Below are 13,104 nucleotides of genomic sequence, written 5' to 3'. Positions count from 1 at the left end.
GGCTGAGAGATGTATGATGTTCCTGGGGGGTTGTTTGCTCCTGAACAAATCCCCCAACGGAAGCTTCTTCCGGTGTATTCACGTTTAAAGATGAGAGAAATCCTTCAATCAACTGTTGAGATAGGGCAGGACCAGGCACAGTTGGGGCCTCTGTACGTAGCCTACCCTTCCTCTTTGTATGAGGCATTATGGTGTTGAAATAATATATGGAATTCTCTCAATACACCTATTTATTACAAGAACCTCTATTTAGAGAGCAGGAAGGGAGCGATATAAATGAAGAAAATTAACTTATTTTAAACTTTACAATAGAGATGGTCCCAATGTTCCAGGCAAAGCCGCGCGCCCCTTTGGCGCACGTGGCTTCGGCAGTGTGCTGGCGACGCCTACACACCACAGGGAGGTCCAGAGTTAAACCCTCTGGCCCCTCCTCCTCGATGATGTTGAGGGACGTAACCAGGAACTGAGGAGAGCTCACTTCCACTGCAGTACTAGGCAATTAAGTCCAGGTAATAATTCGGGCTAGGAATCGTCCTACCCTGAGGCCGTTGCTCTCCCTCTCTCCCGCTCCGTCAGACATGGTTTAATAAGGCACAGCCAGTATGGATTTACCCAAGAGAAGTCTTGCCTCACAAATCTCCTACAGTTTTTTGAAGGGGTGAATAAACATGTGGACAAAGGTGAACCAGTAGATGTGGTGTATTTGGATTTTCAGAAGGTGTTTAATAAAGTCCCTCATAAGAGACTAAAGTCATGGGATAGGAGGCGATGTCCTTTTGTGGATTGCAAACCGGTTAAAAAACAGGAAACAGTAGGATTAAAAGGTCTGTTTTCACAATGGAAAAAGGTAAACAGTAGAGTGCCTCAGGGATCTGTACTTGGACTGGTGCTTTTTAATATATTTATACATGATCTGGAAAGGGGTACGACGAGTGCGGTGATCAAATTTGTAGATGATAAAAGATTATGCAGAGTAGTTAAATCTCAAGCGGATTGCAGGAGGACCTTATGAAACTGGAAGATTGGGTTTCCAAATGGCACATGAAATTTAATGTGGACAATTACAAGATGATGCATATAGGGAAAAATAACCCTTGCTGTAGTTACACAGCTGTGATTTCGATGAAAGATCCGCCGACCAATTACACAGCTACAAGTGACGTCTGGTTGCCACCACCAATACCATACCGTGTGCCGTGGTTCTTACTAGGTCATAAAGAGCATTTGCTCTTTAGGCAACTCCCACTTCCAGACATGCCGCCTGGATTGGGGAAAGAGTCCCGGAGGCCGACTGCTCCTGTGGCTTCTGATCCAACACAAACAGGCCCGCTGCATCAGACTGGCACAGACTGCCGCCTGCAGGCCCAGACCCAGAATCTCAAAAGCTCGCTTGAGGTGCACTTCCACTCGTAGATCATTGCCCTCAGTTTCCGTACCCTCAGAAACGCCCTGATCCGTTCTAGGGTCTCCTGGGAGGGAGAATATAGAAAAATTGGTTCTTACCTGCTAATTTTTGTTTCTGTAGTACCACAGATCAGTCTAGACTCCTGGGTTTTGCCTCCCCTCCAGCAGATGGAGACAGAGAAAGTTTTACTGACACTGCCACTTAACATGAGGCGCCACCTGCAGTCCCTCAGTATCACTCAAGCCCAAAAATTGAAACAAATACCAAAAACCAACTAACATCACCTGAACGAGCAGTGGGAAGTGTAAAAAAAAACTGGAACAGATAACTGCGCCAACACAAAACCCTGTGTAGGACTAACAAAACCTGTGCCATTCTTCAGAGTAATTATAAATCCCAGGTCGAGCGGACTCTCCAAAAACTCCCTTTCCTCCAGTGGACGGGACTCTGGACTGATCTGTGGTACTACAGGAACGAAAATTAGCAGGTAAAATCTACCGTATTTTTCGCTCCATAAGACGCACTTTTTTTTCCCCAAAAGTGGGGGGAAAATGTCTGTGCATCTTATGGAGCAAAAATTGAAAAAAAAACAACTACAACCCCCCACCCTCCTGACCCCCCCAAGACTTGCCAAAAGTCCCTAGTGGTCCAGCGGGGGTCCGGGAGCTATCTCCGGCACTTGGGCCGTCGGCTGCCAGTATTCAAAATGGCGCCGATAGCCTTTGCCCTTACTATGTTACAGGGGCTACCGGTGCCATTGGCCAGACCCTGTCACATGGTAGGAGCAATGGACGGCCACCCATGCCAAGATGGTGCCGGCCATCCATTGCTCCTACCATGTGACAGGGGCCGACCAATGGCACCGGTAGCCCCTGTGAAATAGTAAGGGCAAAGGCTATCGGCGCCATTTTGAATACTGGCAGCCGACGGCCCAAGTGCAGGAGATAGCTCCCGGACCCCCGCTGGACCACCAGGGACTTTTGGCAAGTCTTGGGGGGGTCAGAAGGGTGGGGAGTTAGTTAATTAAATTTAAAGGGTTGGGATGAGGGTTTTTTTATTTTTCGAACAAATAGAATGATAAAAGTTTTCTGATCCGGGGAGTGGACAGAAATGGCCCTCCCCAGACCTGAAAATCGAAATGGGGACAAAAAAAAATTTTATGCCCTCCCCTAATTTGCTCCATAAGACACACAGATGCCAGGGAACAGAGTCGGTTTAGCACACCATTTTTTTTTTAAATTTTCCAGCTCTGAATCCTAGGTGCGTCTTATGGTCAGGTGCGTCTTATGGAGCGAAAAATACAGTAATTTTCCTTTCCCTGTACGTACCCAGATCAGTCCAGACTCCTGGGGATGTACCAAAGCTTCCCTAGATGGGGTGAGACTTTGAGAATCCCACTTGAAGTTTACTTTTATCAAAGCCCATGGCTTCTGGAGTCTGGACATCCAAACAGTAGTGCCTGGTGAAAGTGTGTATTGATTTCCAAGTAGCTGCCCTGCAGATCTCTTGCGGTGAAACTTGCTGACACAGCCGAGGATAGGACAACCCTGACAGATATACGCAGAGGTAACAGCCTCTTTCAACCACCTCGCAATTGTGGCTCTTGACACTTTATGCCCCTTTTTTTGTACCACTCCAAAGCACAAAAACATGATCCGGCAAGCAGAAACTGTTCGTGACCTTCAGGTACTGCAGCAATGCACGTTTCACGTCCAAACGACGCAACTCTCTTGCTTGCGACGCCAAAGGATCCACAGTTGGAAAGAATGGGGGCTCCCACTGACTGATTTAAGTGGCTTGACAATACCATCTTCGGAAGAAAGGAAGGAATTGTTCTCAAGGAAACACCCGACTCCGAGATTCTCAAAAAAGGTTCCCTACAGGACAAGGCCTGAAGCTCTGAGATCAGTCAAGCCGAAAACATGCTCCTAAGGACTACATTAAGTTTCCAAGATGGACAAGGCTTCCAAATTGGACGCAAATGTTTTGCTCCCCGGAGAAAATGCACCACATCTGGATGGGCTGCTAAGGTAGAGCTCTGAGCCTTACCTCAAAGACAGCCTAGGGCCGCCACTTGAACTCTGAGGGAATTGAAGGACAACCAAACCATTCTGCAGAAAAGCGAGAATATGAACCACCGAGGCTCACAAAGGTGCACCAGGAATCAAAAAATCTACATACCATCACATAAGCTAAGGAGGTGGAAGTCTTCCTGGACTGTAAGAGAGTAGTGATAACCCCTTCCGAGTAACCTTTATCTCTCAAATGTTGTCTCTCAAAAGCCAAGCCGCTAGACAAAAGCAAGCTGCCTGATCTGAAAATATGGGGCCTTGATGCAGAAAATTCGGCAGATGAGCTTGCTGTACCGGAGCACCCACTACTAGATTGATTAAGTCTGCAAACCAATGATGCCTCAGCCATTCTGGCACCACGAGGATCACATCGCCTGAATGAACCTCTATGCATCACAAGACCTTGCCCAGGAGCGGCCAAGGTGGAAACACGTACAGCAGGACGTCTTTCGGCCAAGGTAGAACTAAGGCATCTATGCCCTCTGCTCCTTGTTCTCACCTTTGACTGCAGAACTGAGGGGTCTTGGCATTTTGGTAAGTCACCATCAGATCCATGCACGGCATGCCCCACCTGCATCTGATGAGGGACATTGCCTCTTCTGACAGCTCCCACTCTTCGGGGTCGAGCTGCTGTTGGCTCAGAAAATCCACTTGCACGTTGTCTGTGCCCGCTATGTGAGAGGTCGCTAGCAGTGCCAGATGCTGTTCTACTCAACAGATGAGATCCCGGGCCTTCCTGAGCCACTGCTCAACTCTTTGTGCCACCCTGTCGATTTATGTAAGCCACTGTCATCACCCTGTCCAACAACATGCTCACCGGCTTTCCCCTCGCCAGGAGCAGAGACGCCTGTAGGGCCAAACGTACAGCTCTCGTCTCTAGGCGACTGATGGACCATAGAGCCTTCTCCTTTGACCACCGGCCCTGAACGGACTGGTTCTGACACACTGCTCCCCAACCAGAAAGCCTGGCGTCGGTAATGACGATCGTCCAGACTGAGATATCGAGGTCCACTTCTCGTCTCAACTTTTCCGGAAGGAGCCACCACGAAAGACTGCTCTGACAATGGATCCCAGCGAGATAGTAAGGCCTACTATAGTGGTCTCATATGAGCAAATGCCCAAGGAACCAATTCCAAAGTGGAAGCCATACACCCAAGAACTTGTAAGTAATCCCAAACCTTGGGCACTTGGAAATCCACTCTTTGGTGAGGAAAACCTTCCCCGCCTTGGTATCGAAATGTGCCCCCAGGAATTCCAAAGTCTGGGAAGGGAAAAGGTGACTCTTGGTCAAACTGACTATCCACCCCAAGGACCGTAGCACCGGAGGACCAAATCCACTGCCTCCCATTGAACAGATAGGGGTGAACTAAGACCCCGTCCTTCCGGAGGGCCACAGCTACCATAACCATCATCTTGGTGAAGGTCCTGGGTGCAATCGCCAGCCCGAAGGACAGAGAGCAAAACTGAAAATGTTCCCCCAGAACCACGAATCTCAGGTATCTTTGATGGTCTGGCTGAATGCCTATGTGTAAGTACACTTCGGTCAAATCCAAAGAAGTCAGGAACTCTCCCTTATATACCGAGGCAATCACCAAGCACAGAATCTCCATTCAAACACGAGGAACCTTTAGAGCCACATTCACCTTTTTCAAACGAGTATTGGGTGAAAGGTGCCCTCTACCTTGGGTACTATGAAATAAATGGAATAGCGGCCTGTCCCATGCTCTTCCATGGGAACAGGAACAATGGCTCCCAGCCTGCGAAGTCGCAAACCGTTTCCCGTACTGCAATTTTCTTTTTCCTCTATGTACATGGGGAGACCAGGAACAAATCTCTGAGCGGCCGAGCAAATTCTAAAGCATAACCTTGTTTTATCACACTTAAGACCCACAGGTCTGATGTGATTCTGGCTCTCTCCTCGTAGAAGAGAGCCAACTGGCCCCCTGTGACTGGCACTGAGGAATGGACCAGTCTGGCATCATTGGGCAGATTTGGCTCCACCACTGCCCAAGAAGGAACCATATATTCCAGGCCTCCTCCCTCAAAAGGACTGGTTCCAGAACTGCTGCCTTCCCGAGGACTTGAACTGAGAGTTCCCTGATGCTCTGGTAAGCCGAAACCACCTATTACTCTGAAATGGGAAAAGCCTTTTGGCTTTTCTTCAGGCAATTTATGAACCTTGCTGTCCCCGAGAAGTTTGGTCATCTCCTCCAAAAGAGCAGCTTCCCCTTAAAAGGCAAGGCTCCTGAGTCTTGGATGAGACATCAGCCAACCAATTCCTCAACCAGAGGAGCCTGCGGGCTGAAACTGCCGACATCATTGTCCTAGAGGATGACCTGAATAGATCATACAATGCATCAGCGCCATAGGCCACCACAACTTCCAGTCGCTCTGCCTGCTGTGTCTCAGGCTCAGACAAGGACCTGTCGGCTTGCAACTGCTGAACCCATCTCAAGCCAGCCTTCAACATGAAACTGCTACAGACAGCTGCTCGAATGCCAAGAACAAACACGTCAAATATCTTTTTGTGGTGCACTTCCAGCTTCTGATCCTGAAGGTTCTTCAAGGCTGTATGAACATAAGAACATAAGAAATTGCCATGCTGGGTCAAGACCAAGGGTCCATCAAGCCCAGCATCCTGTTTCCAACAGAGGCCAAAACCAGGCCACAAGAACCTGGCAATTACCCAAACACTAAGAAGATCCCATGCTACTGATGCAATTAATAGCAGTGGCTATTCCCTAAGTAAAATTGATTAATAGCCATTAATGGACTTCTCCTCCAAGAACTTATCCAAACCTTTTTGAACCCAGCTACACTAACTGCACTAACCACATCCTCTGGCAACAAATTCCAGAGCTTTATTGTGCGTTGAGTGAAAAAGAATTTTCTCCGATTAGTCTTAAATGTGCTACTTGCTAACTTCATGGAATGCCCCCTAGTCCTTCTATTATTCGAAAGTGAAAATAACAGAGTCACATCTACTCGTTCAAGACCTCTATCATATCCCCCCTCAGCCGTCTCTTCTCCAAGCTGAACAGCCCTAATCTCTTCAGCCTTTCCTCATAGGGAAGGTGTTCCATCCCCTTTATCATTTTGGTTGCCCTTCTCTGTACCTTCTCCATCGCAACTATATCTTTTTTGAGATGCGGCGACCAGAATTGTACACAGTATTCAAGGTGTGGTCTCACCATGGAGCGATATAGAGGCATTATGACATTTTCCGTTCTATTAACCATTCCCTTCCTAATAATTCCTAACATTCTATTTGCTTTTTTGACTGCTGCAGCACACTGAGCTGACGATTTTAAAGTATTATCCACTATGATGCCTAGATCTTTTTCCTGGGTGGTAGCTCCTAATATGGAACCTAACATCGTGTAACTACAGCAACGGTTATTTTTCCCTATATGCAACACCTTGCACTTGTCCACATTAAATTTCATCTGCCATTTGGATGCTCAATCTTCAAGTCTTGCAAGGTCCTCCTGCAATGTATCACAGTCTGCTTGTGATTTAACTACTCTGAATAATTTTGTATCATCTGCAAATTTGATAACCTCACTCGTCATAGCACTGGCAACTGGAATAGTTGTCTTCTTGGTAACAGCCAAAACGGATGCATCCACTTTTGGGACCTTCAGGAGTTCCAGTGTTTCCTCTGGCAAAGGATGCAACTTATCAGTGGCTCTGCTGACCTTCAGGCCTGTGTCGGGAGTATCCCACTCCCTAAACACCAAAGTGCTGACCCGACTGGTGAAAAGAAAAAGACCTTGTTGGACCCTGGAGGCCAATCATGACCAAGTCCACCTCTTTTAAACCCGATTCCTCTCAAGGGATCTTTATATCCAGCTCTTCCAGAACTGCAGGAATCAAGGGATCCAGCTGCTCCCTGTGGAACAACTGTACCACCTTGAGATCATCCCCTTCCACAGATGGGCTTTTGTTCAGCACTTAATCCAGATCCTGGTCCACGAAACCTGGATCCGAACCAAACTGGCCCTGTTCCTGCAGATCCCCCACCTCTGAAGCATCAGAGGAGGAGTCCGCTGCGGTAGATAGTGTTGGGGCCCCTGGGATCTGTTGGACCCTCTTAGCCCTGGCAACTCGAGAGGTCCTGGCCCTCTTTGCCGGTCTTGAGCGCGCCGATGCCCCCTGCAAAGCTTTAGCTTTCCTGGCCTTATAAGCCTTATGTAAGAGGAGAACAAAGTCAGATGAGAAAGAAGAAGAATCAGAATCCTCCCGGGAATCATCTTCGGAGGCTGCAGGATTCCCCTCAGCCTCCTGACCTCCCCCAGAGGCCCTAACCACAGGGTTCAATGGAGGAGGGAAATCCCCCTCCTCCTCCGCGGCACACGAGGCAGTGGAGAATGTGGACAAAATGATAACCGTTCCCGCGCTCAGTGGGAAGGGGTCATCCACCGGCTGCCTTACTGCAGAGAACCTCCCAGGCTCACGGCGCCCGGCCAAAGCAGTTTTCACCTTCCCCAAGGTGTGCTCTCCTCCAGAGACACTGGGAGCATTGGCCCTCTTGGGAGAGACGAGTGCTCGCATATCCACAAATAGGACTGCATGGCCCACTTAAAAAAGTGGCACTGAGCTACTGCAAAAACAAAAACACCTCTGGAGAAACGGGAACTAAAAGAAGAGCCACTTGATCGTCTGCGATGAAAGATTCTGGGCAAGCATGCTGACCCACGGCAATCCACTTCTCTCTCTTTAGTCTCTTCCCTTTTTTTTTTAACAAAGCTTTAAACTTTAAAACAGTGAATCAAAGTCAAGAAGCACTTCCCTTGATAGAAGACCGGCAGAAGGCTCTGTTCCTCCTTGAGGGTGAGGGAACTGGAACCTCCAGCTTTCTATTCGGTCCGGCAAGAAGGGATCGAGCAATAAGGGTCCCCAACCCCCTGCTTATCCACCTCACAAACCCCACTGGGCCCTAACAAACCCCTGGGAGGCAAGCCAAATTGGCGTTTGAGGTTTCTTTTTTTTTTTAATCTCAAGACTCCAGGATTTGCCCTTCCACCATCTGCTGGAGACAGAGAAATACCGAGGGACTGCTCCTGGTTCCTCCCTGGTGATTGATGTAAGCTACCGTGGTGGAATTGTCGGATAGGACTCGCACAGCTTTGCGATGGATCAAGGGCAGAAAAGTCTTGAGAGTCAGACGGACCGCTCAGGTCTCCAGACGATTGATGTGCCACTGAGACTGGACTGGGGTCCATCGTCCCTGGGAAGACTGATTCTGACACACCGCTCCCCAGCCGGAGAGGCTGGCATCCGTTGTCACAACAATCTACTGAGATGGCTGCAAGGGCATCCCTTTCAACAGGTGGGCGAGAGAGCGCCATCACTGCATGCTGTCGATGGTAACATCAGAAAGTGGTAAGGGTGTCTGAAACTCCTCCGAGACCGGCTTCCAGCGGGATAGCAAAGATTTCTGCAAAGGACGCATATGCGCAAAGGCCCAGGGAACCAAATCTATAGTTGAAGCTATAGTGCCCAGAACCTGGAGATAATCCCAAGCGTGGGGACCATGAGAGATAATAGATGTTGGACTTGACCCATGAGCTTGAGGGCACGGGCCTCGGGTAACAGAACTTTGCCCACACGAGTGTCGAAGCGTGCTCCTAAGAATTCGAGGACCTGAGAGGGCTTGAGGTTGCTCTCTGAGAAACTGACTATCCACCCGAGGGAGGTGAGAACCGACAAGACCCGGATGACCGCTATCATGCACAGGTCCTCCGACTTTGTCCGAATGAGCCAGTCGTCCAGCTATGGGTGGACTAGGACTCCCTCCCACCGGAAGAAGGCCGACACTACCACCATGATCTTAGTAAATGTGCATGGGCGGTGGCGAGACCGAATGGGAATGCTCAAAACTGAAAATGTCATCCCAGGATGTTGAGACGAAGAAATCTCTGGTGTTCCTGGCGGACCGGGATGTGAAGGTAGGCCTCCGTCGGGTCAAGAGAAGCAAGGAACTCCCCTGTACGAACCGTCGCTATGACCGCCCTCAGGGTCTCCATCCGAAAATGGGTAACCTTGAGGGCCTTGTTGACTCTCTTGAGGTCCAGGATCAGTCGAAAGGAGCCGTCCATTTTTGGGGGCGACGAAGTAGATGGAATACTGGCCGGATCCCTGTTCCTGGAGGGGGACTGGGACTATGGCACCGAGCGCTTGAAGCCTGTCGAGAGTCTGGCACACCGCTGAGCGCTTCTGAGTTCTGCAGGGAGAGATCAAGTAGAGGTCCAGGAGATCCCGAGCAAACTAACACGCAGCCTCTTTCGATGACTTCGAGGACCCACTGATCCGAAGTAATTTTGGCTCATTCCTCAAGAAATAGGGGCGGCTGACCACCTAAGTCTGGAACGGAGGAATGGGCAGGCCGTATCTCATTGTGAGGACTTTGCGGTGGTGCCTTGATGGGTATCATCTCGGAAGGGCCGTCTGCCCCGAAAGGAGTGAGACCATGCTAGAGACCTAGTGGAGGTGTTTCGTTGAAAAGCTCCACGCGGCTTGTTGTACCTGCGCTGCCCCCAAAAACGAGAGCGTGACGGAAAAAAAGGATCTGGACTGCTTGGGGCGGTCCTCCGTTAGCTTTTGAACCTTGTTGTCACCCAAGATTTTGATAAGCTGGTCCAGGTCTTCGCCAAAAAGTAACTTACCCTTGAAGGGTAGAGTGCCCAACTGCGATGTAGAAGAGGAGTCTGCAGCCCAATCGCCTGGTTGACATCACTGAGACCATAGCTCTGGCTTGCACCCTGAGGAGATCATAGAGAGCATCAGCCACATATGCAATCGCGCCTTCCAGCCTTTCTGCCTGTTCCGTCTCTGCAGACGGGAGGTCCTGGGTGCTGAGTAATTGTTGAACCCACCTGAGGCTTGCCCGCTGCACGAGACTGCTACAGACTGTGGAGACCGAACCCCGAGCTCCGCCAGGACTGCAGGAAAGAGGGGTTCCAACTCCTCCCTCTGGAACAGACGTACCACCTGAGGGTCATCACCCTCCAAAGAAGCCTGTTTCCCTTGCTCCTCATCCATGCCCCCCCCCTCCACAGGAGGGGGAGGAGAGGCTCCTGCACCTGCAGCTGCACAAACCACCGCGCCTTTTAACTTCACAACCCTTAGAGACGCAGGAACATCGGCATGCTTGGCTACCTTGGGGGGCAGTCCCTGCATAGGTCTGACTGGCAAGGCACCACCTTGCAGAGACCTGGAAGCCAAAAAGGCTTTATGCATAAGGAGGACAAAATCTAAAGATCTGAAAAATCTGATCTGAAAAAGCAGGGTCCTCCTGTGAAAAAAACCTGATCCTGAGCTGCATTCTCATCAGGCGTTGCAGGGACTGGATACAATGTTGGAGGAAGCTCACCCTCCCCAACAGCCCTTGCCTGAGTTGCATGACATGTGCTTAAGACATGTACTTAAGATGGCTGCCGGCCCTGCACTGAGGGAGAAAGGACCAGGTCTGAGCTCCTGCGGAGCCTGATGTTTTTGAGCCCCACGAGGCTTGGCTGTTGCTGCAGACCCTGAAAAAGAGCTGCCCACCCCCCCTGGATGGCACCTCGAGCAAATCCCAGTCCTAGAAAACTGCGCAGCCGATTCCTCACATGCTATACACCAGGATGGCCGCAGCATGGTGGGGGGAAAAACGGCTCACAAAACACGAAATCGGCCAAAAACGCGGCGATTCAGGTGGGCAGGGGTCCTGGATTGCAGCTGACCAAAAAAGAAAAATTGTTTTGTTTTTTTTTACAGTGCTTAGACACACATGGGTGAAAAAAGGGACTGGACCACCAGTAATCACTTCCCCGGCTGCTTACCTTGCTGGAGCCTGCAATGAAAAGTGTGGGTAAGCTGTGCCTCCGATGGTCTTTTTGGGTTGTTTTTTTTCAAAGAAACGAGCAGAGGAATGGGAGCCTCTCTGCTAAAAGACCTGAGGCAGACGCAAAAAGGGGGAGTGACTGGACCACCAGTATCACCCCTTTAAGCCAGGCAAGTGGTCACCGGGAAGAGGGGTCCCAGGCTGAGTACTCAAGGGGAAAATCCCCCCTGGAACCCTGAAAAAGAGCTGTGAGACAGAGCTGTCTCACATAGACAAGAAGTTTGATTTCCTTCAAATTCTTTTTTTTTTTTTTTTTACATATAGAAATTAATCAATACTTGCTTGATCCTGGAAACAATCAGAAGGAGAAAGAAAGAAATCACCACAGTGTAGAAAGCAGAGAAAGCTAGGGAACTGCAGGTTCAACTGCCTGCCTCTGCTGGGAGACAGAGAAATACTGAAGGGACGCAGGGTGAGCACTGTCCTGATATAGGATACCTTTTCAGTTTTTCTCTGTCTCCCTCTGCTGGACAGGAGGCTCAACCCACTGTCTGGACTGATCCGGGTACGTAGAGGGAACAAAAAGCTTCTCTTTTCTTTATTTTTTACATTTATACTGAAAAAACAATAATTAAACTAAAGAAAATTAGAAGAAATCAAATGAAATTGTCCTTGAAAAATCAGGATGGCAACATAGACAGGAGAGAGCACAAAAAGATTTCCTGTCAGATGATGTCATAGTGTGGCTGTTTGTATCTGTTTATCCATGGAGAAAGCATATTAGTACAGGGGAAGGGTTCTCATACATGTAGATAACATATTAGTATGTGAGTGTGTGTGTGTGTGTGGGGGGGGTTTCTCTGATATTCATCATCTACATGTAGATAGCATATTAGTATAGGGGAGGGGTTATCATACTCACCTCATACAGGTTATATTAGCATGGGGAGTGGCTCTCTCATACATGTAGATAGCACATTAAAATAGGAGAGAGGCTCTCTCATGCTCATCTCAAACATGTACATAGCATGTTAATACAGGAGGGGACTCTCACACTCACCTCATACATGTGGTTAGCAAGCTAGAACAGGAGTGGGGCTCTATCACTTACCTCATGCATGTAGATGGCATGCAAGCTCATCTCAGCTGAGGCAAATTCAGAGACCAGCAGGTGGGAATGGGAGATACTCTGGTGCTGGGTACCATATCCTGACATGCTGCTGATAAAAGCAAAGAAAACCTGTATCAGCATTGGTAGACGAAACTCATGGCACATAACCTGGGAAGCAACACCTGCTTCCTCTCCTCTGTACAGAAGGGCTACACAAACCTCTCCCTTCAGAACAAACACACAAGAGAGAGAGCAGTATCAATTGCAGGTCTTAAACTTTGGAACTCCTTCCCAGTAGAATTAAGACTGCAAACATAGAAAAAAAAAAATTAAAGCTGATTTAAAAACCTGGCTTTTTAACTGTGCCTACAAAAATTTTAGTTAATGTTTTTGTCTGCTATGTTTTTTAACATACTAACACAAATTCTAGATAATGATTTAGTTTTTAATATGTATTCTTTTAGCAAAAAATACTTTTAAGATAATTTATTACTTTGTCTTATTGCTCTTTGCTTAAACCAATGTATTTTATTGATATCAGCACTTATTGTATACAGCTTTGATAACTTTAACTGTTTTTATAGAATTATGTAGGTTTTACTTATTTGTTTCAATTTATTGTTTTAAGTGCGTTATTGTAAACCGATGTGATGGATTTCTGATACGTCGGTATATAAAAAGGAATAAA

General features: G+C 48.4%; 1 protein-coding gene across 11 annotated transcripts in view; it reads right to left on the bottom strand.

The window, feature by feature from the left end:
• ATG9B (autophagy related 9B) overlaps window positions 1–13,104 on the bottom strand; it is a 268,139-nt gene that overhangs the window by 20,320 nt on the left and 234,715 nt on the right. For 10 of the 11 annotated variants that reach the window (XM_029587964.1, XM_029587963.1, XM_029587957.1 and 7 more), the window contains one exon: window positions 12,417–12,525. In XM_029587964.1, coding sequence (XP_029443824.1) covers window positions 12,417–12,525 — 109 coding nt within the window. The remainder of the gene's footprint in view (window positions 1–12,416; window positions 12,526–13,104) is intronic. The other variant, XM_029587967.1, reaches the window with a different exon arrangement.

The sequence above is a fragment of the Rhinatrema bivittatum genome, chromosome 2 (assembly GCF_901001135.1).
Source record: "Rhinatrema bivittatum chromosome 2, aRhiBiv1.1, whole genome shotgun sequence".
NCBI classification, from domain to species: domain Eukaryota; kingdom Metazoa; phylum Chordata; class Amphibia; order Gymnophiona; family Rhinatrematidae; genus Rhinatrema; species Rhinatrema bivittatum.
The sequence above is the reverse complement of the archived record's forward strand: the minus strand, read 5'-3'. Positions and strand labels throughout refer to the sequence as shown.